This window comes from Vespa velutina, chromosome 15 (genome assembly GCF_912470025.1).
Source record: "Vespa velutina chromosome 15, iVesVel2.1, whole genome shotgun sequence".
NCBI classification, from domain to species: domain Eukaryota; kingdom Metazoa; phylum Arthropoda; class Insecta; order Hymenoptera; family Vespidae; genus Vespa; species Vespa velutina.
In genome coordinates, this window is record NC_062202.1 from 3,845,954 (window position 1) to 3,872,322 (window position 26,369).

The following is a 26,369-nucleotide window of genomic DNA, read 5'->3' on the forward strand; positions in this document are numbered from 1 at the left end:
TCGATGAATGTGCTCGTAAAATTCATTAAGAAATAAATTAACGACGTGATGACTTCGATTTGTCAATAATTTCTGTCAGTGTTCTTAAATATATTTTTTTATTCGTCATGATTCTTTAAACGTCAAATGTTAAAACAATGGAAATTGAAATTTTACGGAAGGACAAATTTTCAGACGTGAATATCCCAACATGGAATATGGGATGTGTCCAGATTGACGGAGAAAAAAAATATTTTCCCCTCGACTTGTTCCTTCCCTTCTTTTTTTCCTTTTCCTTTTTTCCTTCTTTCTTTTTTCAAACGAGAGAACACGTTGAAAATTCTCCTATCTTATTCTATGCTATTTTCACAACTAAATCCAAGAGAATCAGATTCAGAAAGAGAGAACGAGAGAAATAGAAAAGGAAAGTAAGAGAAAAAGAGAGAGAGAGAGAGAGAGAGAGAGAGAGATACATAGAAGGGTTTAGATCCCTCCAAGGTATTTTCCTAGCCCCTAGGAAAATTTATCGGTCCATGCCGCGTCATTTCTCCCCGCAAATCGAAAGTGGGGAGAGTAAAGACGAGAAACGTTTCGTCTTGGATTTACTGAAAGAAGGGAAAGAATTTCCGAGACGGATGATGTCTGTGGGGGTTGAACGATCTTGCCTGTACTGTAACCATTCGCTAAAAGAAAAAAAAAAAAAAAAAAAAAAAAAGGAAAAAAAAGGAAAAAAAAAAAGAGAAAGAAAATGGAAAAGAAAGAGAAAGAGGGGGATTAACGGGGTATTCGTATGTTCGTGTTGTTCATGGGAAGATAGAAAGAAAGGAATAGAAAGAAAGAGAGAGACAGAGAGAGAATACATATATATGTACGTATACGCGTGCTAGCATCTGCTCGACGTTCACGTCGTTTCACCCTTTCTAAAGCTCGGCTCGACTCTTAATAGAGACGAGTCGACGGGCATTGTCGCAAGTGGCACGAACGATTCCACCGATGAAGCGATAAAACTCGAACCGAGTTTAACTTCGTCGTACTACTACTACTACTATTACTATTACTATTACTATTACTACTACTACTACTACTATTAGTACTGTTACTGATACTACTTGTAGTATTTGACTTGGTGCTTTACGTACAGAAAAACGTCTCGTAGCTTTTGACTTTTCTTCGTGAGCTGTTACGTACGACGAGATGAAGTAAGGGAAAAGTAAAAGGAATAAAAGAAAAAATAAAAGAAAAAAATAAAGAAAAATAATAAAACGTGAAAGAGAGAAATCTCCCATACCTCTTTATTTTTCTGGCTAAGACTACTTCATCATATTTATGTTATTTTACACGGGAATTTTAAAAAAGAAAGCAGAGAAAGAGAGAGAGAGAGAGAGAGACAGATTTCAATGAAAGAAAGATTTCATGAGATGGAATAACGAAGAATAAAATTCTCAGTTACGTATGTATAGAAGGTACCATATATATATATATATATATATATATATATATATATATATATATGCACGTAGTTCTAAAAGGGAATTTCGTTAGAAATATAATAGAAGTACGTGTACTGTTGTAAAATATATTTAAAAATATTCGAATTTCAGGAAAATGAAATTCATAATGAAAATCAAATGAAATATTTAACAGGTATATACAATATATTTTTCATGCAAAATACATACATGAAATATATATATATATATATATTTTAGAAAATTTGATTTCTCGTGAAATCGTAAATCTAATTCCCAAAGGCGAATCCCAAAGTGTCGATGCGAACGTAGTCTCTAGTTTAATTAGAGAGGCGCGGAAATTCTGTCGTATTCGCTAAATCCTTTGGAGAAAAGCGAGCTAGGAGTCTCGTAGTCTCGATGCTAGACGACATGGAGGACGCGAGAATGGCCGAGTCACTGCGAGGGTAAACCACCACCATCACCGTCACTACCACCATCATACAACCATCACCAACACCACCATCATCCTACACCGGGATTTCCACGAGTGGCTGATACAGACCTTTGCAGCCGTCGCGTGTTCAACGACCGTAACTCAATAGGGTCCGCTCTGCTCTCTTCTCCTCTCTGTCTGTCTGTCTGTCTGTCTCTCTCTCTCTCTCTCTCTCTCTCTCTCTCTTTCTGTCTGTCTGTCTGTCTCTATCTATCTGTCTGTGCGCAACCTTCCAAACGGTATTCATTTAGCACGGTGGACTTAGAGATTGGCGAATATAGTGGACAATCGATTTATCGTCTTAGAGAGATAGAACGGTATAACGAAAGTTTCAAAATTGGATTAGATCTCGTATATAACCTTATAAGAATATTTTCTTTTCTACGGAAGAATATTACAATCCAATTAAATCCTTCCGAGAATCTTAATAACGTTGAAAAGTAATGAAGAAGAAAGGTTCTTGGTACGTGGTAAATCCAAAAATATAGGGATTCAGAGTGTTCAAGGGTGGTAGCCCGAGAGGATTTTATCGAGAAGGTGAGGTGTGTGTATACATAAACACACACACAGATATACATACATATATATATATATATATACATATATATATATATATATATATATACAGAGAGAATATGAGAGAGAGATAGAGAGAGAGAGAAAGAGAGAGGGAGAAGATAGCAAAAGAGGATCGTTCGAATGGGCCGATATTGCACCCCCGGGCTGTAATTCGTATCGAGTTTTCCGTACTGCCCCGACAACTCGATCGGAAACGCGATCAGGATGGCGAAAGTAATTTTCGGACGATACGAGAGAACGCCTATATTCTCGGCAAGTGGTTGGGGGTGAAATCGTAGACCAGGAAAATTAAGTCACAACGTAGAGAGAGAGAAAGAGAAATAGAAAGAGAGAGAGAGAGAGAGAGAGAAAGAAGAGAGTGAGAAGTTAGAGAGACAGTGATAGTGTTAGAGATAGAGATAGAGATAAAAATAGAAATAAAGAGAGAAAGAGCTTATACCAAAAGGTTATTCTCGAAATTGCATTAAACTAGACTTACGATTCCGATGGTTATGGAAGAACTCCATTCCGGCTCAACGAGTTTTCGTTCTATTTCAGATATATCCGTGCGAAATAGTCTTCGAGTTACGTGATTATCGAACGGGAAATTACTTCTACGGTGCTGTAATATCAAACAAAAATATAATTAGTGACAGTTAAATGATAAAAAAAAAAATCTTTTTTTTTTTTTATTTTGTAATAGCTATATCGTTGGATTTGGCGAGAAGAATTATTTCGTAAGAAGGAAAAAAACCTCTTGCGTTCTTTCTTTCTCCATTTCCTACTCTCGCCACTTCCACCCTTATCTTTTTGATCTCTCAGGCTAAACATTCATTAGTCTTTCATTTACTTTTAATTATAATTCTTTATGAAAAGAAAAATAAAAAGGAAAGAAAAAGAAATGAAAGAAGAGAAGAAGCAACAAAAAAAAAAAAAAGAAAGACCACGAGATAATTCTTCATTGAAATATAATTCATTCTGATATGATAATTATTATAATGTTTTACTCTCGTCGTTTTAATCAGAGGGAGAAAGGAAAGATTTTTCTCCTTTTTTTTTTTCTTTCTTTTCTTAATTTAACGAAAAAAAAAATCACGAACTACGATGGTAGATAAAAATTTAGGTCGGGCCCTGTGCTCATAGGTTTGATTCTCGTTTGCCGGAGGCGGAGGAAGGAGAGGATTACTAAGGATGGTGAGGAAGGCGGGCAGTATATTGGCCGATATTCAGCGAGCATTAACCAGAAGCATTCCCCGCTCGACAAATGGCAATTTAACGCTGTCGAGAGTCGAGCGTCTCGGTCGATATTCGAGCGACCCTTTGACCGTCGACGTTAATGCACGGCCGGCCCTTTATTTCCGGCTGTCACCCAGACTCGACGATAGGACGAGCTGAACGGAGACGAAGAGTGGGTGAGAGGACATAGCTGCCCACCCACGAGTCGTGTCCGACCACCACCCACCACATGAGAATGAAAGATATATATATGTATGTATATATGTATGTACGTACGTACGTAGAGACAGAAAGAGAGAGAGAGAGAGAGAGAGAGAGAGAGAGAGAGAGAGAGAGAGAGAGAGAGAGAGATATCGTTCCACGCCTCCGACGCAAAGGATTTAATTACGAATTAATTCTGATGGTACCGTTGCTAATTTTAACATTGCCTTAATACCTCTTAATACCTACACGTTATTTCATTCTCTAATCTCTATTCTATTCGCTATCTATATCTCTATCCGTCTTTGAGTATTTTTCTTTTTTGCTTTACTTTTTTTGCTTTTTCTTTTTTCTTTTTTTCTTTTTCTTCGGGCAATATCTCCGTTTCTTTCTTTTTCTCCTTCATTAAGAGACCATCACACGCGTTTAATGAAAGCTTTTCTTGGAACGAACATTCATATCGTGTCCTTTTGGTATTATACGGATTTATACGTAACGTTATCTTCCTGTTAATTCGTAGATTGAATTACGTTAGTGAAAAAAAAGGAAAAAGAAAAAGAAAAAATTACACGGAGATTATATATACTAATCCATTAATGAGAATGATAATAACGACTCGCATTAGAAATGCGAATTGCAGAAAACATGACATAATTGTAGTACAATAAGCGTTTTGGATCCCTCCCCCACACGGATTCACTTCTCATTCCACCCTCTCCTATTGTCGCAGGATATGGTCGAACTGTCGCTCGCCAGGTGTCCCATCTTTTCCGAATATATGTATATACATACACAATACCACACACGCGCGCACACGTATATATATATATATATACACATGCATGCATATATATATATATATATATATAGTCCTATATCGGCTACAATGCGGTTCAACGTACAACAGAATTTAATGAAGCGGGACCGACACTTACGTGGCTCGTGTTTCGACGTGACAGTGTGTCCGATTCAAAGCCCTCGTTACCGAAGGGGCGATCCGTGACGAATGGGGGAGGGTTTATGTTACTTCCCTTGGACAAAGAGACTCGGTCTTGTTCTCTCTCACTTTTTTTTCTCTCTCTTTCTCTCTCTCTCTCTCTCTCTCTCTCTCTTTCTTTTTCTCTCACTCTCTTACGTTTTCTGTATGCCAGACACGCGTTTCGATAAGATATACTCTTTATCTTTCTCACTCTCTCTTTCTCTCTCTCTCTAACTCGTTCATTCTTCTACTCTCTTTTTCTCTCTCTCTCTCTCTCTTTCTCTCTATCTTTCGTACGCACATACACACACATAGACACACACGCACACATACACGCACACACGCACTTTTTCCTTCACTTTCGTAGTCTTTCTCTTTTTGTATACCTCTACTCTTCTATTCAACGTTTGTACTCTGAATACCCAACCAAGCCGACGTGCCGTTGCTAGCTGCCGTTGCTGATTCAGGACGCACAAATTTTCAGAAAAATATCCACGAGACTCAAAGCGAACCTCTCGCTGCGCGTTAATGGACTCTTTTGTATCGTGCATAAGTTAAGCGATCGTTGAATAACGACGCCCCGCCGATATATATATATATATATATATATATATATATATATATATATGTATTATATATATATATATTTTATATATATATAATACACATATAGACAGTGTATTCGCATATCAACCACATTAATATTCGAGGTGACTCGACGTCTCGTCGATGTTTCATCTACCCCCGTTCGTTCTATTATCATTAATATCGCGTCACCTCCATTGTCCCTGTTAATCGACGCAATTACGAAGAGACAGAGAAAGAGAGAAAGAGGGTGAGAAAGAGTGTGTAGAGGAAGAAGAAGAAGAAGAAGAAGAAGAAGAAGAAGAAGAAAGGACAAAAAGTAAGAAAATAAATAAATAAATAAAAAAGAAAGAAAAAATCAGATCAAATAAATGCATCTAGGTTTTATCTATTCACACGGATTACTATTAAAGTTTCTTAAACCCAAAGAAACTTTCTTTCTATCTCGTAGTCGTTCACATGTCGGTGACTTTTAATAATCCCGGTCTATGATCTTCCTATCTCTTTCTATCTCTTCTTATCTTCTTCTTCTTCTCTCTCTCTCTCTCCCTCTCTCTCTCTCTCTCTTCTATTTCTTCGGACAATCTTTTTCTATTCATTTATTTACTTATTTATTTACTTTTTTTTCTTTCTTTATTTTTTTTTTTTTTTTCAACGATACTCTTCAACATATAGTCTCGATAATACATCGTCGTTATTACTTACACGTATTCTTCTCGTATTAATTATTATTTAAATTCTTCTTTAAATTATATTATTAATATTTATTAATAATATAAGATTTGATTGTGTTTGTTGACAGGAAAAAATATTAATCGAGGATTATAATATATTAACGATTTTTTAATTAATCTTCACTCTGTTTCTCTTACCTGATTCATCAGGTTATATCAATCGTAATATCTCGTTATTGATGAGCCTCGAACATAGTCCTGATTTGATCAAATAACGCAGGATCTACCGCACGCACTATTCTCAATCTCTTCTTCGTTTATCTCTCTCTCGATCGTTTTTTTTTACCTCGAGAGAGAGAAAGAGAGAGAGAGAGAGAGAGAGAAGGATAGAGAGAATTCGATAAAGTTTATCTATCGTTCTATTCCGTTACGATTGATCTCGATCTCGATCCCGTACGAATTTATCACTCGGCACGATCACACAGTGTCATTTCTCTCTCCCTCTTTCGTTTCACCATTTATCCTTTTTCTTTTTTCTTTTTCTTCTTCTTTTTTTTCTTTTTTCTTTTTTTTTTCTCTTTACTTTTATTCACTCGTGAAAAAAAAAGAAACAGAACACACTGACGGTCCACTGATAACACACGATTACTTATTTATCCGTCCGTAATGAACGTTAGAAAATGTTTATTTTTTGTTCTTCCTTTTCCGGCTTGCTTTTTTTTTTTTTTTTTTTTTTTTTTTTTTTTTTAATTAAATATCATATAATTTTTGTTCGAGATTGAGACGAATGAAAGATGAAAAAGAAAAGCAAAAAAATCTTGGATTTTGTCGCAATCGTCGTTGTCGTCGTTGTCGTCGTTGTCGTTATCGTCGTTGTTATCGTTTAATGAAATAATTAATAATAACGTACGGGGTCCCGTTTTTAAATGGAGAAAATGGTAAAGGAAGTTTCGCGTTGGCCGGGTTGCCAGTACTACAGGCGCACGAGAAATGCACGCTCCGTCGATGGACTCACGCTTTTATCGACGCTGAAGCGACAGCTGGCGCGTCAACGCGCGCGCAAGCGTCCTACGTTCGTCGCGTTTGCTTCGTTTCTCTCCTCCTCCTCCTTCTCCTCCTCCACCTCCACCTCTTCTTCCTCCTCCATCTCATCCTTATCCTCATCCTCCTCTTTCTTCAGTTCTTCCTTTAGTTTCTTTCCACCTTCTTATTTTCTATCTTGCGTTTGTTCATTTTCACGAGAGAGCATGGTCAGCCCTCGAGATCATTCGGAAGAGTGTGCTAGCGAGTGTATTTGTGTATGTATGTGTGTATAATATTGTGCGCGTGTGCGCTCGCGCGCGCGAGCGTAAGATACCAAGCTTACCCTTTTTTACGGTCTTTTGCCCTTCGGCCCTTCGTTCTTGTATCCTCGTGATCGATCTAATGCGACTTCCGACCTTCCTCAACGCAAATCTACTCTTCCTGTTTCTATTTTTTCTTCTTCTCTTTTTTTGCTCTTCGTCTTCTTCTTCTCTTTTTCATCTCCTTTCCTCTTTTTCCCTTTTATCTTTTATCTTTTATCTTTTATCTTTTATCTTGTCCTCCACGTTTATATCAGCCAGACGTAGAGATTTGAGATTTTATCGCGAAGAAAGTTTTCTTTTTTTCTTTTTTATTTTACTTCTTTTTTTCTTTTCTGTTCTCTCTTTTTTACTATCTTTCTTGAAGAAAATTAATTTCTCTCTTCCCTTTACTCTTTTTCCCTTTTGCTTTTTTCCTCCCGTTTCTCTTTTCTTTTTTTCCTTTTTTTTATTGCAACATCTATCTAATAATATCGTAAATAATTTGGAATAAATTTTAATACAGATATTTATCCGGTAGAAATATTAATTTCTTAGAAATATCTATAGAAATATTTATTTCTTATCATATTAATCGGTTATAAAATGCATTTTTATTAGATAAGAATATGATAATGATCTAAGAAGAATTGATATCGAGGTTAAGCAATCATGGAGAATTTTTCTTTTCTATTTTTGATCACAATTCATCGGTGGGTGAGATAGTAAGTAAAAGGAAGTGCCGCGTGGATGCCGCATTCTACGTTGAGTAAATGTTTGAGACTTGGCTGAATTATAGAAGGCTGAAAAAATGTTTGTCGTTTCCTCCGACAAAAGGCGTCGGGGCTTATCACGCCTCGTAATTAACGACGATTCACCTGGATTCGTTATGGCTGTTTATGCGCCTCTGTATTCATCCTCCGTTCTATTAATCTCTGTTTGTCCCTTCCTCTATCTTCGCCCTCTCTTCACCTCTCTCTCTCTCTCTCTCTCTCTCAACTTTCTCTCTTTCTCTCATTTTACGAACATTATATTTTATATTCAACGTTATAATTTGTAAGGATTATAAAACGCAATTAAAATTCAAATTAGAGTTTAACATAAAATATTAAACATCCGTAACTAGTTAATTCCTCGGAGTGTAAGCACTCGTGGAAACGTGAAATTAACGTGATTGGAAGAGCCAATCCTGAATTCATATTTTACACGTTAAAGTTCGACGATGTAAAACGACATCGTTGAGGGAGATGTTGGAGGTTGGAGATTGGAGGGAGGGAAGGATAGGGAGGAGTAGGAGGGAGGGGGTGGTTAGAGAGATAGTCATCGTTGCTTTCGACGGAATATTACAACGAATATTTTATCAGCGATCGTCCTGTCGACTCGTTTGATTGATTCTACGAGTAATTAGCGGATAACCTCCGAATACGGTCGCCACAAATTTCGATTAATATGGTTACCAACGTAGCGCGACACATAAAACGTATCAGGACATATACCTAAATAGGGAAACGTTTCGAATAAATCCTGATAAATTTAATTTTCGGAGTTCAAAGTTCATCGGCCCGATATACATATATTCGAAGTCGATCTCGTTTAAAAGTCGTGCTCGCCTTTATCTACATAAGTATGTATGTACAATATATATCTTGGACACGTTAAAGTCGACGTGACGAGAATCAAATGTGAAAAGAAAAAAAAAAAAATAAGAAGAGGCTGAATCTTTCTCGAGTTCTGGGACCAGACGACCTCGCAAGAACGAGTCGTACGTAATTAAGATATTAATAATTCGAGTTGAAAGAGAGAGAGAGAGAGAGAGAGAGAGAGAGAGAGAGAGAGAGAGAGAGAGAGAGAGAGAACACTCGAAAGAACATCGTCGATAGTGATATGAAAAAGCATCTTCGTGTTTGTGATCTTACGTACACTATACACACACATACTCATATGTACGTATATATACAGACTAATACAACATAGAACGAAATTGAGAAACATTCCGAAGGAGAATATCAATTCGATTAAAATTTTTTTTTTGTTCTTTTTTTTAAAAGAAATTTAATATATGTATATATATATTATTATTATTATTATTATTATTATTATTATTATTATTTTTGTCTTATAAGTAGAACGTTTGTAAGAAATATGTGCGTGTGTTTTTTTCTTCCTCTTTTTTTCTTCTTTTTCATAGATAACTCACGGTGCTTAGAGTTTAGTACTTTTTCTAGATTCACTTTTGGCTTATGGGAAACAATAAAGTCTGGCAATGTGCGAAATAAGCCACGGGAATAACCGGTTAGTGCGCCGGTTTACGCGAGAACGAAATTAAATTTGCGCGAAACGTTTAATTAATTTCCATCCGCTCGTTATCGGCCTTCGCTTGGGTTTGCCCGCTTATGTATACATTTATGCGGCCCTTTCTTGCACGGGAGTTAATCAGCGCTCTTCGCTCGGGCTATTAAACATTCTTAAGAAGAAGAGGTTCATTTTTCGTACTGAATCCTCATCGACTGACTCTCTTTCTCTTTAAAACCTTATCTTTTTTTTTTTTATTTTCATCCGTGTTACAACTTCTTTTTTTTTTTTTTCTCGGTATAACGACGACTACCTTACTTACGACATAATAAATTTTCTCACATTCTTATCATTCTTGATCTTTTATAATTATCACTGTACGATCGATTATATTTTATTTATATATCATTACAACGTGTATATGCATGTGTATATGTGCTGTATATATGTGTGTGTATATGTGCTGTATACTTGTGTGATCTGTAAATTAAAACAAATTATAATCTTAATCGAAATATCGTAATAAATAATATAATTTAAAAGAATGAAAATAATATCCAAGTTCAAATATCGAAGGAGAAATAATAAATAATAAATATATTTAATGATCTAGATAATAATGTTAAATTTTATATCATACATATTATAACATTATTTACGTCAAATTAAATATATGATTATTTTAAATCCAATATGTTAAATGATATAATGAATAATTTAAGACAATAATTTTGAGCAAATATCGTTGAAAATAAAATCGTATAGTTGAGTTGTTACGATCGAAAACTCGTGACCACCATCCTTCTTTGTAATGTGTGAAAAGAAGAGAGAGAGAGAGAGAGACAGAGAAAGAGATGTAAAAGGAGTACTACTAAGTCACCACGACTAATGCTAATGACGCTCGTAATTTTCACCGATAGCGAGGGTGCGACCCAAGTGACGTTTCTAAGTCCCCGATATCAAATGAATTATATCGTTCGACGTACCACTTTTTCTCGTGAGTATCGGTACACTCAAGAACCACTGAATCACGCGATGAAAAGAAAAGAGCAAAAAGAAAAAGAAAAAGAAAAAGGAAGTAAAAATAACATTCAAGGGAGAGAATGGCTTAGCACGTTTTATTTATGAATCGTCTGACTACTCGAATGTTCAACCTTTTATTGTACTCTTTAACCCGAACACGAACGATCCAGACTAAACTCGAACGAAACAATAAATTAAAAAGAATGAATGTTCTTTGATTCTTAAATAATTATTTATCCGATTGGTACGCATGTATGTTTTATTAATTAATCGATAAATATATTGTAAAAAAACTATGATCGACAATGTCATTTATCGAATATTTCGATCAGTATTGTTGACTGAAACTGTTGAATGGAATTATAAAAATCAATCGATTAGATAAATTATTATGGAATATACCGATCGAATAAAATAAAATTCATTAATTCCGATTAAATGCTGTTTTTCTTTTCTTCAATTTTTTTTTTTTCCCCACCTCGTAAAGATAATTTTTAACGAAAGATAAATCACAAATATACGTATATTGGAAAAGTATATTTTGTTGATATTAAAATCGTGCAGTATGGATACTATCCGTTTGTATGTCGTAGATAGTAAAGGAATATAAAAAGAACATGAGACACGTGGATCGAAAAGAAAGATCTGAAAAGCAATAAGATAAAAAAAGAAAGAAAGAAAGAATTACTATCGCGAACACTAATACTAACCTCTCCTAGTGGTTAGCAATAATAGACGTTGTCAAGTGTCAGTCGTTTTATATGCCTATCGATACATGGACATCGAAGTGGCTTAAAAAAACGGTGCACTTGACGATCCTTTTCTCTCTCTTTCTCTCTCCCTCTCTCTCTCTTTCTCTCTTTCTCTCCGTTTCTATCTTTCTCTATATCCTCGTAGTCATCGTCTCGCGATGTAGGGGGTAGTATAGTATATACATGCATACGACCGGATGGGAAACGTCCGAGCTGCGACTCTTGGTACAATGGGAACAACTCCAGACATCGGTCTATATAGTACCAAGAGAATGAACGAGAGTGAGAGAGAGACAGAGACAGAGAGAGAGAGAGAGAGAGAGAGAGAGAGAGAGAATGTACGACGCAAACCCTGGATGCAACACGAGCGCCACTGCCGTTGCACTCACAGTTAAACAATACATAGAGATAAGCACTGCGTTCGATGAACGTTACGGTGAATACCGCTTGTGCCTAGCCATTGATAGTCGCGGAGAGCACAAGCTATTCCTAGTAATAGGAAATAGAGGTGTATCGAGCGTTCGCTTTCTCCTATTGGATAACCAATATAGAGATAGATCTTGATTCTCTAGATTTGATGCCCAATGAAAATTATCATCGTTAAAACTTTATTATCTTCTATTTCGATATTATCGTTTAAATGAATTTAATAAATGACACTTTGGTGTCTCATAATAGTATATCGAAAAAGAAAAGAAAAAAAAAAGAAAAAAGAATTCTATTTTAAAAATGAAAACGTCGTACACAATAATTTCAATCATAAAAGATCGATATAATCATAATAAAGTTTAGATCAATGATTTAGAATTTGTTTATAATTATAAAAAGAATTATTATTTATCCTATCGTGCATTTGATATAAATTTTATCGTATATCTGATTATGAAGAAATTAATCAATACATTAATTATTATCATATAAGTAATTTTTTCTTTTCTCTCTCTCTCTCTCTCTCTCTCCCTCTCTTTCTCTCTCTATTTCTCTCTATCCTTTTTTTCCCCTGTGAGGTGTATCGCCTCTCAAAGTAAAGGGTCAAAACGAGAACTCGTAAAATTAACGAACCTTTTTCGCTATGCCGCGCGCCTCGTTCATAGAGAGACGAGCTTCTCTGCTCGAATATCTATATATCTACATGTACATATATACATAGAGATATACATAGAGACACACACATATAAACAAACACGCATATACATTCGAAAAGCTCCTTGCTGGATGTTGCTTCTCCATGTGATGCATCATCCATCGTGTGGAGCATCTTGTTCTTCTTCATCTTTCTCTCTCTCTCTCTCTTTCTCTCTCTTGGTCGACGTCAGGGTTCTCGTCCACCCTTTTACACATATCTAAATAAAAAGAGTGCATACATGCACTTTCTCTCTCTCTCTCTCTCTCTTTTTCTCTTCCTCTAAGACCAAAGAAGGAGAAAAGAGAAAGAAAGGCGAAGAAGAGAGAGAGAGAGAGATAGAAAGAAAGAGAAAGAAAGTAAGAGAGTACTAGCGTCGAGGTAATCAAAGGGGTAGGTGTATATTCGTGGGTACTTTACCACTCCTCCTCTTCTCCTACGTTCCATCCCCCACCCCCTCGAAACGCCCCGATGCTCTCGAGGTACACGCGGGAGCGTTGCCGAACAATCGTTTCGGGAGCTTTGAAGTTTCCTCGCTATACACGAGTCCACCCTTTCCCTCTCTCTCTCTCTCTTTCTCTCTCTTACTCTCATTCTCATAGCTACGTTGAACGGGTATAGGGAGACCGAACGCGTATGGCGTCGTCGAAAGCTCGCTACCCCCTCTAAGGTCCTGCCTCTCCACTCTCCCTCCCCCACTCCCTTACGAAAAGAAAGAGAGACGACGAAGCTAATGTCGTCGAACGTGCTTCTGCTTTGTGAATAAGAAGAGCTTCGAAAGAGAGAGAAAGATAGAAGAAAAGAGAGAGGGAGAGAGAGAGAGAGGGAGGGAGAGAGGGAAGCCAAGAGGCTAATTACAGTATTTTTCTCTCGGAGATTCGCACGATGGTCATCGTGCCTGGATGGTACCTGCTTTGATTTACCCCACCCCTTTTTTCTCCTCCTTCTCTCTTCCTCTCCCTCTCTCTCTCTTTCTCTTTTTCTCCCTATATCTCTTTATCTCTCTTTCTGTGTCTTTGTCAGAGAGAACGAAGCACCGTTGCGGAAGCTTTGTGGCATCCACTCTTCAGAGTTTGTCTTCTTCTTCTCCTTATCCTTCTCCTTCTTGTTCTTTTTCTCTTTCTCTTTCTCTTTTTCCTCCTTCTACTAGGGCTCCTTCTTTTTCTACCTCCAAAGGTTCTTATTTCGACGATCGATCGAAAAACACAATTCGCGTCCTTTTCGCTATCCCCTTTTAACTCGACCCTTTTCTTTCCTCCGTACCATAGTTCCTCTCTCTTCTCACCACCAGCACCATTTCTCAATCGAGTCGTATCAATACGAATATCTTCGAAATGTTCTTAGAATTCTTCGACTTTATTGTCATTAGAGATGTAGATGTCAGTGTTTTAAATGTTATTCGACCTTATCCGTATTCCTCTTTTTTTTTTTTTTACTTTTCTCTCTTTTCTTCTTTCCTTTTCTTTTTTTTTTCGAATATAGCGAAGTAAAAATGATATTCTTTCGCTTCTTTCTCTCTCTCTCTCTCTCTCTCTCTCTCTCTTTCTACAAGCCTGGAGGCTCTTCTCTCACGTTCGGTATCTCTCGTGAGCCTTTGCGAGTCGATGCCGCGTATGCAGAAAACATTGCGAAAGTGCCCACTCATTGTCCCGGAGTGGTAGTCGAGTGCAGCTTTGACGACGACAGGGTAATTAGTTCGTATTATACTTTGTGACATCGCCGGGGTCGGCCAGAGAAGGCAAAGAGAACTCTATCTCTCTCTCTCTCTCTCTATCTCTCTCTATCTCTCTCTATCTCTCTGTTTTTCTTTCTCTCTCACTCGCACTAACTCTTTCTATCCTCTTCGAATCCAATTACGATTTTGGTTTGAGACGCATTTCCTCTCTCTCTCTCTCTCTCTCTCTCTCTCTCTCTATTTCCTGTACATCCGTACAATACATACATACATAAATACATAGATGGTCAAATGCATATGTATATCTATACATGCCAATAGGTGACTGGCCCGTGCACAAGTTCTATCTTTTCTCTCTCTCTCTCTCTCTTATCTCTTTCCCTTTTTTCTTTTTTCTTTTTTTCCCTTGCGAAGAGGACAGAGGAACGCATAAGGGGGATGAACGAGTGGGAGCCACAAGGTTTATCCGAAAACTCTTTGTCAACAAAAGAACGTCGAGTGTGCCGCTATAACGTACGCACACTTCGAGGTATAAAGGGACAGTGGGTAATAAAAACCCTCGGCAAGGCTTCAACGAGCACGCGGAAGTTACTTTTCACGAGTACGCCTGCTACTACAGAAGATGTTCCGCGAAAGGCACTTTTCTTTCCCTTCTCTCTTTATCTTTCTCTTTCTCTCTCTATCTCTCTAACTCTCTCTTATTCATCTATCTTTCTCACTCTCTTTCTATCGTCTTCGTAGTCGTCGACGTCGTCGTCGTCGTCGTTGTCGTTGTCGTTGTCGTTGTCGTCGTCGTCGTCATCGTCGTAGAATTTTCTCGTTAGCACGTAGAAACCGAAAAGCATTTGCTAGCCGACAAAGGGGAGCGACTCTTAGTAGATTTGAAGAAACTCGAGCGAGAGAGGAGCACGTTTCTTCCTTCGATCGGCAAACACTCCTCTTAGCTTGGACAAATTTTATGAAACGTTCACAACTAACTCAAAGAGTTAGTTGTCTAACCACGTACATACATATAATACATACATACGTATGTACGTACACAGATAGATATCTACCTACGTAAATGTGATATTTTCTAAATGGAAAACACGTTGCGTGTCTTCTTCTTTCCTTTTTCTTTTTTTTTTTCTTTCTTTTTTTCTTTTTCTTTTTTATCCATTGCTTACCTTACCACCTAGCCACTCCATTTCAACCCTCGTTCACGAAAAATGGTAGAATTATTTTATAATATTTTTCCAACGGGAGATTCGAACGAGTGAGAAAGAGAACGTACGTAAGTTGGAATGATTTTTATCGTTCGCGAAATATTTTTCTTGTTAAAACATTGAAGTCTAAACGAAACTAAGACGTTCAAAGGTGTCTCAAAGAGTCTATGTAATTTTCCAATAGGGAAAAGAAATAGAGAGAGAGAGAGAGAGAGAGAAGATTGCCAGATAAGTTGCACTGAGAATTTGAAATTTCCCAAGGGTGATACACAATTCCCCTCTCTCTCCCTCTCTCTCTCTCTCTCTCTCTCTCTCTTTTACCCCATCCCACGCCCTATACCCGTTTCAACGTGCCATCTTCCCTTAGTTCTTTTCTAATATATTTTTTTTTTTTTTTAGATAGTTTAGAACGAAGAAAAGAAGAGGATGAAAGGAAGAAGCTCTGTTTAAAAGAACCTTCGTGTTTCTATTTCTAATATAAGACTTTGAAAGAAAAAGAGAGAGAGAGAGAGAGAGAGAGAGAGAACGTGATATCCTGAGCACGTTCGTCGTGACGTTGATCGAAGCGAATTGAGGAAAAAGAAAAGGATTTTTTTGGGGGGGAAAAAAAATCGGAGAGAACGGGGGTGAAGGTTGTTGAGGGATGAAAAAAATTTCCGATGAAAAAAAAATTCTCCTTTGACGTTTCCATACCAGGTTTGCTTGTCAAACGGTCGACATTGTGCATCCTCTTTCTTATTCGTGTGACAGCCTTCCTCCCTTCCCTTCCCTTCCCTTTGCAAGTGCTCCGACGTTTCAAACTAGTCTCGGTCTCGAAAGTCTCGACCATTCGATGTAAAAACACACCATCGACTATATATATATATATTATTATCGATCGTGAGAAAATTTGTGGCAAAAGGGGATGAGAACCATTGATCGATCGAAATTTTCCACCATTCTTTTCCATCCTCCTTTTTTCTTCTTTCTTGTAATTTCGCATACTGTTATCCCATCTGGCTCCAATTACGTGGAATCTTTCTTCGAAGTATCATTCTTTTCTCTCTCGAATCGTTAATGTTTTCGTGACAATTAACGAAACCTTCATGTTTCGTTAGAAATTTGATAAAGCGTATATCAATCATCATTCAAAAAAAAAAAAAATAATAATAATCTTGCGGAATATGTTGCGCTCATGTTTCAATAAAATAATATAATCGTTGTGAATAGAAAAAATTGGGAATTTCTTTTTCTTTCGTACTTTAATATTAATGAAACTTATATATATGAAACAATTGGACTTTCGAATTATCTAATTTTTTGTGCAAAAAAAAAAAAAACAAAAAACAAAAATAAAAACAAAAGAAATTAAAAAAAAAAGGGAAAAAAAAGGCATGTCCTTAATTAAGGAAAAGATTCACTGAAGTATTTCTCGAATATTTTGAAGAAAAAAAAAAAAAAAAAAAAAAAAAAAAGAAAAAGAAGGAAAAAGGAAATTTCATTCGATTCGATCGAAACGAAAAAGCGCAAAGTAAAAAAGTCGTGAGCGTTGCTGTTTGAAAGAGGAAAGTTAGAGAATGAGAAAGAGAGAGAAAGAGAGAAAGAGAGAAAGAGAGAGAGAGAGAGAATGAGAGAGAAAAAAGAAAAAGAGAGAGAAAAAGAGAGAGAAGGGGTGAGAGCGAAAGAGAGAGAGAGAAAGGGTGAGAGTTAGGGGTAGGACCGTCGGTGATGAAATCTTTGATCCGAGCTGTAATTAGTCGCCAAGCTGTTGGCAAGCACTCCCTCCCTATATAGGTTCGTGTAACGGGCGTCGCCGGTGCCAGGAATTGCACCGGGTTGCTAGCGAAAATGTTTGAGTGGCGATCAAAGTCGCGAACAGGGCGCGACTCCCGCGCCTTTCCGCGTTTTCCTCCTCACCAACTGAGTACCACCGACTGTTGAGAAAGCCTTCGAGAAGAGAAAAGGAGGGCGCCAACACCCCTGGCACCTTTCTATGCACATTGGCGCGGTTAGTTCTTTTTTTCTCTCTCTCTCTCTCTCTCTCTCTCTCTCTTTTTCAATTTTTTTTTTCTTTTTATTATTTTCATTCTAAATTTCCATTCATTCGAATTTCTTTTCGTAATTATAAAACAGTTTAGTTTTTCCTCGAAAATTTTACTAATTCGAATTTGTAAGCTTTTTTGCTTCCCTTTTTTCTTTTCTTTTTTCTCTCTTTTTCTTCTTTTTTTTTTTTTTTTTTTTTTTTTTTTTTTTTTGTTTGTTTACTTTTCGCTCGATCCCTCTTCGAAATGTAGCGACTTCATTTCTTCTTTTTTTTTTTTTCCTTAAAAATTTTATTAATTCTTGCGCTTCTTTTTTCCTTTTTTTCTTTTTTTTTTTTTTTTAAATTAAATTCGATCATTTCGAATTGAAATAAAAATCTATATCTACCAATAGTAGATATTTATATAATTTTTATAAACGTAATTATTTCTCTCTTTCTCTCTTTCTTTCTTTCACTCTCTCTTTTTTTCTCTTTGTCTCTGTCTCTTTCGATATTATTTTATACAATTAGATATCATTTTATATGACAATAATCGTAATGAAAATTGAATATTGAATATGAATATTGTAGAAAATATAAAAAAGAAGAAAAAAGAAAAGAAAGTTTTTTGGTATGGGAGAATGTTACGCCAGTGATGGTAGGGCGCCGCATGACACACGTCGAGTACGGTACTCGGCACCCTCAAAGCACAGTCGCCGACTTCCGACGTCGAGATGCATGGCATCCCAAGCTCGAGGCTGCTTCCAAGGAGACGAGAACACGCGGGAAGCTTTCGAGTAGAATTTAACATGGGTATTCGTATTGAGGATGGACATGTTCGTCCTCCTGGAATGTTTGGTTATCGTTTTCAAAGCTTGACAATATTTAACAAATGATCCAAATATTTCAAGAAAATCCAAAATTTCTACGATTTTTTTCCTTTTGTCTTGTTTTGGTTTTTTCCGTTTTTTCCGTTTTTTTTTTTTTTTTTTTTTTTATTCAATCCTTTCTTATCACATTCGTTGTGAAAAAAAAACATGAAACAAGACAAAAAAAGAGAATATCATTTTTTCCGTTTCTTCTTCTTAGATAAACTCCCTTTTTTTTTTACTTTTCAAATAACGATAATTTATTTATCATAATAAAGTAAAAATCATTAATTGTGACAAACGTAATGGCGTATGTCACAATTCATGTCTCGATATTGAAACAAACGTGACGAGAAATTTTACGAGGTTAATTACTTTCTAATTACCATGTGAAATGTTTTTGTTTTTTTTTCTTATCAACAATAAATATATCAAAATTGTTTCGATGATACAACGTTATACGTACACGTACGTATATACGCACGTTATATCATATTTCCTCGATATTGGAATAATTTTAATGAAAAATTTTATGACCTATCATCATGTTATATTTATCAATGATATTCGTAACAAATATCAATGATAATTAAAAGAGAAAACGTATAATAAATAAATAAATAAATGAAAAAAAATAAATAAATAAATAATACGACAATAATAATATACAAAGTACGTAACATGTGATACGTATAATTCGATCGGCAATTAAAACGATTGTTTCGATTAATACGAGATATGATCTACATATAAAGAGAAAAGAAAAAAAAAAAAAAACGTAAAAAAAAAGGAAAAAAAAAAAAAGAAAGAAACAATCACAAAACAAGATGAAAATTACATTTAAATATGCTTAAAAAGTCGGAAGAGAAAATAGTTAAATAAATAATTAAAAAAAGAACGAAACTACAAAGGGGAATAAAACTTGCAAGAACTATTTCGTTCTCCCGATCCCTTTATAAATATATATATATATATATATATATATATATATATTTTTCATTATTATTATTATTATTATTATTATCGATATTTCCTTCTTTTTTTTTGCTTTTCTGCACGTTTTTCTTTCATTCTGCTTTGCAACCACCCTGCTTTAAGCAAGAAACCGTGGAAGGAAGGAAGGAAGGAAGGAAGGAAGGAAGGAAGGAAGGAAGGAAACGACGTCGTCGTCCGTGGTAGGAGAGGAAAGGAAAGGAGAGGAGAGGGGAGAAGGGGTAGAAGGGAACTGTTTTCACCAAGCGAATAAAGCGTGTTAAAGCTCTCGTCCTCGTTGCTCCGGAGTAATATCTTAATCCTCTTAAAGGCGAGAGCGGCAAACCCAAACTCGAAACGCCTCGAGCAGAAACGCTGGACCGTTACGAGTGAGATGCTGTGCATTCCAACGAGAAATAGAAAGAGAGAGAGAGAGAGAGAGAGAGAGAGAGAGACAGATAAAGGTAGAGATAGAGAAAGAAAGAGAGAGAAGGCTGAAAAAGATCCGTGCAAAGACACGAACGATGTTTGCGAACTAAACCGTCTCGAATCCATAGGTCGTCGTCGCCGTCGTCATTGTCGTCATCACCGTCGTCGTCGTTGTCGTATCCTCTGAAGAGGAGGAGAAACCACTTCTTCCACTTGTTTGCCTTTAATTTGTTCGAGGTCTTCTTCTTCTACTTCTTCTATTACTACTACTTCTTCTTCTTCTTCTTCTTCTTTCGCGAAGGAGGTGCGGCTGAATCGGAAAAAAAACGGGAATGTGCGTCTTTCGTTATAACCGAAGGCTTAAGAGAAAATATTCTTTTTTGTTTCTATCCCTCGATCCCCTCCCACCTCTCGCGTCTTCTCCTTTCCTTTGTGTTGCGCTTGTTGTTTGTTTATTTCTTTTTTTTTTCCTTCTTTCTTTTTTTTTTTGCGCGACATTATACCCACCCACGACGAATTTAAAAAATGTATACGATCGTTATATTTGTCTATTAATCAATTAGTCAATTAAATACTTCGTTCGAATTGATAAATTGAAAAATTAATTATTTTATCTTAATAGAATATTTACTTACGCATAGAGAATATTTTTAAATGAAATTTTGAAAAATTCATATTATTATTCAAGTAATAGAATTATATTATCGGACGATTTAGAAATATTTTTATATGAATATTATACACATATCATTGTATTAGTCAATGATCATTATTATTAATAAATCGTTCGATTAAAGATTATAAAAATTATTCACTTTATCTAAATAACATTATATTTATCCACGTTATAAAGAGTATTTAAAGTAAAACCGTCGAAAATTCTATATTATCGGAGTATACGATTGTTATCGAGTAATTTAGTAAAATAATTATACGCGTATTATAATCTATCATTATATCAATCGATTATTAGTCAATTACCCGATTAAATATTTTATTAACGAATTAACGAATCGAATGATTATTCATTTTATACAAATAAAATATTTATAATCACGATATGAAAGGATTAATTACGATAAAAATGTGAACAGTACGTATTATCAAAATATAGAATTAGATCGCGTGATTATATATCAATCATAATATCAGTCAATTATTTTATACCACGTTTGATTACAAATTGACAAAATTGATTAAACTTAACAATTTTATTCAATTTAAATTTAATAATTTTTATAATAGAATATATAGACTAAGAAGGGTAACCTCGTCTTACGTGACGATTCAACGATAGATCGGACACGTTTCGCAGTTATTCCCTCTTTCTTCTCTTTTTTTTCCTTTCCTCTTCTCAACGAGAGAAAGAGAAAGAGAGAGAGAAAGAGAGAGAGAGAGAGAGAGAGAGAAAGAGAGAGAAAGAGAGAGTTGAATCGACACATTAAGAGCATCGAGAATGCCTATTGTATCGAAAGCTCGATTTAAATTCTAAAGTGGCTCGGAACGGAAGCGTGCCGCTGAAAGCTGGTCGACCCTCCTCGAAGCTTAGCGAGCTTTATCTCCTACCTACTCTCTCTCTCTCACATACACATACACACAATACATACGTACACACATTCTCTCTCTCTCTCTCTCTCTCTCTCTCTCTCTCTCTGCGTTTACCTCGACGGGGTACTAACCAACGGAAAGCGACGTAACCGCGATCGATTCGTTGGAGCGCATCTCGTGAATTCCGACGAAGGCTCAGAACAGGTCCAATAGCAACCCTATGCGAGGCATTAATGCACCGAAACGTAGTTACAGTTTGTAACTCTATTTTGAGGGACGTGTACGAGTAACGTGTCCCCGTACCTCCCTCCCTCCCTCCCACCCTCTCTGTCTCTCTCTTTCTATCTGTCTCTCTTTCCCTTTCTCTTTCTCTCTTCCTTCAACATTCTATCATCCCCTTTATATTTTGGAATACGGATAACAGTGAATAGAAGGAGGAAGAGGAAATGGTGTAGAAGGAGGGAGTGGAGAAGGAGGAGGAGGAGGAGAAGGAAGAGGCCGATGACAGGGACGTCGTTTCGAATGTTGGATGCGTCATATTCGTCATATAATTCGAGAAACTATTTCTCTCTCTCTCTCTCTCTCTCTCTCTCTCTCTCTCTCTTTCTATCTATCTATTTTCTTCTTTTTCTCTCTCCCATGGACTCTCACCCTCATCCTTGATACGCCCGAAACATCTGTGTCGTAATTATCGTGAATACGTTCTTCAAAGTGTCCACCCATCGTCTATCATCAAGGATGAAGGATATATAAATGCCGGATAACGCACGTGGATATGATTTTTATATTAATTTCTCTCTCTCTCTCTCTCTCTCTCTTTCTCTATTATCTTTTTTATCTGATTAGAAATGGACATAATAGAATATACAAAATCGATTTAACCGATGATCGAACGAAAAAAAATATGCTCTTTAGATAATAGATAGGATATTATCGTTGAAGCATGATACATTCCCAAAGTAATCCGTTAATTCTACCCTCATAGTCTATAAATTAATCTCGAACGGCATAGATTACGTGGAAACATGCGGCATCCAATTTTGGTCGACTGTTATTTTCCCATCTGCTAACAAGCGATGCTTGTTGTTATTATTATTGTTATTCTTGTTATTATTGTTGTTATTGTTGCATGCAGTATTGCGTTCATATATATACGCGTAACCAATTCTTTCCTCTTGATTAATCGACAGTTTAGAAATTAATCATCTTAAAATGAATAGATAGGGAGGGAGGAGTTGACCGGTCCATGAACTTTGCCAACGTTCATATTTCCTTGTTAGAAACATGTTTTCTCTCTTTCTCTTTTTCTTTCTCTCTCTCTCTCTCTATCTCTCTATCTCTCTCTCTCTTTTATCTAAAACGTCTACGATAAACGACAAATCGAAATACGAAGAGAGAATATTCCGAGGGAAATTTCGCATAAGGGTAGTTCGGACACGGGGAGTTTAGGCCGGTGAAGTGAAGTAAGGGGGAGAGGATGAAGTGTGTGGGGTAGGAGCCTCGAACCCCTCGAAATATTGATTGACATCCGGGTGACAGATTTCACTGGGCACACACCCCTTTTGCTTCTAACTGCAACGTATACCGAACGTGAACCAACCAACCAACCAACCAACCAACCAACCAACCAACCAACCAAACGACCGACCGATCGACCGATCGACCGACCGACCGACCGACCGACCGACCGACCGACCGACCAACCAAGCAACCTACCACCCACCGTCGAACTTTCAGACTTCAACCACCACTCCTTCCTCCCTCCCCTTCCTACCCTTCCTCCCCTTTTCTCTCTTCGTCCCCTTATATCACCCGAAAGGTACCTACTCTCTACCTCTTTGTCATGCTGATTTGTTGTCGAGCTCTGCTTGAACCAGTGCAGCAGCCCTTGTGCTACGGCAAAACTTTCTATCAACGAGGACAAACGATTTTCTGTATGAACTTCTGAAAACTCGTTCTCAGGAACGGAAAGGAAATTTTCGCCGGTCAAGTTTGACGATAAATTTTCGCGAGGAAAAGGAACGTTCGAAATCATTACCTCTTTTTATTATTTATAACGTCACAGCGGAGCCACATTTTCTTTTTCCTTCCTTGATTAAATAATGGTTCTCCTAAGGTTACGATTCGAAAATTGTCATATATTCGCCACATTCGAAGCCATGAATAATCGAATTTGAAGATAAAAAATAGACAATTTTTCTTTTTTCTTTCTTTCTTTCTTTTTTTTTTTTTTTTTGAATTCTATGAAAAGAAAAAGAAATCACAAATATCGATCGAAATTCTCGAGAATCATCGGTACCATTTTAATTTCGTATTTTTCATTGGCATTCTTCAAATATATACATATACATATATATATACGCATTAAAAGTCAATCTCTCGACGTAGCTATTTGCGGAACGCGAGTTATTATAAATATCTGTGGTATCTCGAAGTGACTACTAAAAAGGGCATCGGTGTATGCGATCCGTATATTAATTCCTCTCTCTCTTTTTCTTTTTCTACTATACCAGAGCAACTTAAAAATAGCACATATATTCTCTCTCTCTTTCTCTCTACATCTCTATCTCTCTTTCTCTTTGATATCGAACACGTTTACGCGAGCGAAACGAGCCAATATCAGTCTCCTCCTCCTCCTCCACCTCCATCTCCACCTCCTCTTCCTTCTCTCCCTCCCACTCCTCTTTTTTTCTTTTTTTACTTACTTCTCTATATTTTCTTTTTTTTCCTTTTTCTTTTTCTTTTTTTTTTTTTTTCATTCCTCCTCTTTTCCTTTTCGTGTCTCCACTACTCTCACACATGTATACACACATGTGTACGTGTGTGTGTGTGTGTGTGTGTGTGTGTGTATATATATATATACATGTATACACTCTCACAGATACGTACTTCTCTTTTCTACAACTTCGTTTGTATACCGAACGAATGAAATCTACTTAACGGCGAAGGACGATGCATCGAGGGAGACTCGAGAAAATGTAAAGCTTGTTAGAGAGACAAAGATAGAGGCATAGATTGAAGAGAGAAAAAGAGAAAGATAAATCCGTACCAAGCGTAGGTACTTCAGAGTCGACGAGAAAAGAGAAAGCACGCGAGAGAAATATAAAGGAACACTCGAGATACTATAATCGAGTTCTATACTGCAATTTCCTTTTTCGAGTCCACTCCTCTGAGGACTCTACTCTTTCCTTGTTATTTATTTCTTAATACACTGTAACACTGTGTTTCACGTGTCTCAATATCTATATATATATATATATAGGTATTATATATATATATATATACATACATACGCTTATATTTAGATGTCTATACGATTCTAATCAGCTTGCTTCGAAAATATATTCTTTTGTTCTTTAATTCTTCATTTCAATTGCAAATCAATCGACATTGATGTTATTTTAATCTCTTTCTTTCTTTCTTTCTTTCTCTCTCTCTCTCTCTCTCTCTCTCTTTCTCTCTCTCTTTCGAAACTTCCAAGTTAAGAACTTAAGTAACATTCGAGGTATTGAGGTATTCGCGGTATTGAGTCTCTAATCTCTCGAAACTTGCCAGCAAAGAATTCTAGTCTCGATAATTCGAATAATATATATATATATATATATATATATATATATATATATATATATATATATATATAAAAAATATGTAGATATATGAGTTCTAGTCAGTTCCGAATCGTCTCTTATTCTTTCTTAATTTTTCATTTTAATTCTAAAATTGATTGACATTAGACGATATCATTGATTTTATTTTATACATTCAATACTTTCTATTAAAGAATTTTAATAATTCAAGATATTGCGATATTCGTGATATCGAGATTCTAATCTCTTTAAAATATATAGATATATATGAAGTCTAATCGGTTCTGAATCTTTTATTCTCGTTCTTATCAATTTTTCATTTTAATTCTAAATTCGTTTGACATTACACGAAATCTTCGATATTACCAATCCGTCCTCGTAGGTATCGAGAGATTAGAAATCGTGAGCCTTCTTAGATGTCCTCCTTTTTCAAAAGTGACGTAATAATGATCTCGTTTATCCTCGATCTAGCATTAGCCTCGTTCGAAAGATCGATCGCAACATCATCTTGATGGAACATATATATATATATGTATTGTTCTAATCCGTTTAGACTCGACGTTTTGTCTCTCTAACATCGATAATTACACGACTGAAAGGATTACACGTTAAACGGTATTTGGTAATACCTACGTATTATAGGTTAATTAAGGAACATTAATTGCATCGAAAGCAATGATATATCAGTTAATGTTTTAATCGGTTTACAAATAACACACACGTTAGATGCATCTTATTGTTTCCCGATTGACAATAATAATATACATGGGTGGTACAAAACAAAAAAATAATTCCTATGATGAATATAATAAATCCTATATTTTAAGGACGTATAGTATTTATCGAGATCAGTAAAAAAAATATTTAATTAACGTGAATACTAAATTTCGACATCAATTTTTATTATTTATGAGCGTTCTTATCATTTATATCGTAAATGAGTCAACACATTTATCAGTATTATTATTATTATTATTATCGTATATGTGTATGTGTGTGTATATCTATATATATATATTTTACATAATAATTATATATTATTATATTATTGATAATACAATAATCTTATCTTCTTAGCTTATCTTATTTTTTTCGTAATTTTTCAAAAGCTTTTAATATTTTTGTCCAATTAAAAAACAAAAAAAAAAAAAGAAAAAAAACAAATTTGATTTAATTATTCCTTATCATGCGCAAAAATATTTAGGTCAATTAATTCATAAGAATATTTGTTAATTAAAAAAAATAGGTTAATAGGCTTTAAACGAGTGTGTGTGTTTGTGTGTGTGTGTGTGTGAGAGAGAGAGAGAGAGAGAGATAGAAGGTAATTGTAAAGTTACTTCTATTAGAAATGCATTGATTGAGTGATCTCTGTTCTGTGTTACGTATTTTGTGTTGTTTTTGGGGTTTTGTTTGG

The 26,369-nt window shown here is 35.9% G+C and overlaps 1 protein-coding gene across 7 annotated transcripts in view; it reads right to left on the reverse strand.

The window, feature by feature from the left end:
* Window positions 1–26,369, reverse strand: part of LOC124954622 (frizzled-2) — a 126,274-nt gene that overhangs the window by 79,348 nt on the left and 20,557 nt on the right. For 3 of the 7 annotated variants that reach the window (XM_047507815.1, XM_047507817.1, XM_047507820.1), the window contains one exon: window positions 2,981–3,103. The exons of 1 other annotated variant lie outside the window; for it this stretch is intronic. In XM_047507815.1, coding sequence (XP_047363771.1) covers window positions 2,981–3,008 — 28 coding nt within the window. In that variant the 5' untranslated portion in view covers window positions 3,009–3,103. Of the gene's footprint in view, window positions 1–2,980; window positions 3,104–4,853; window positions 5,408–6,354; window positions 6,920–26,369 lie in introns of those variants that run through there. 3 more of the 7 variants (XM_047507814.1, XM_047507818.1, XM_047507822.1) reach the window with 3 other exon arrangements.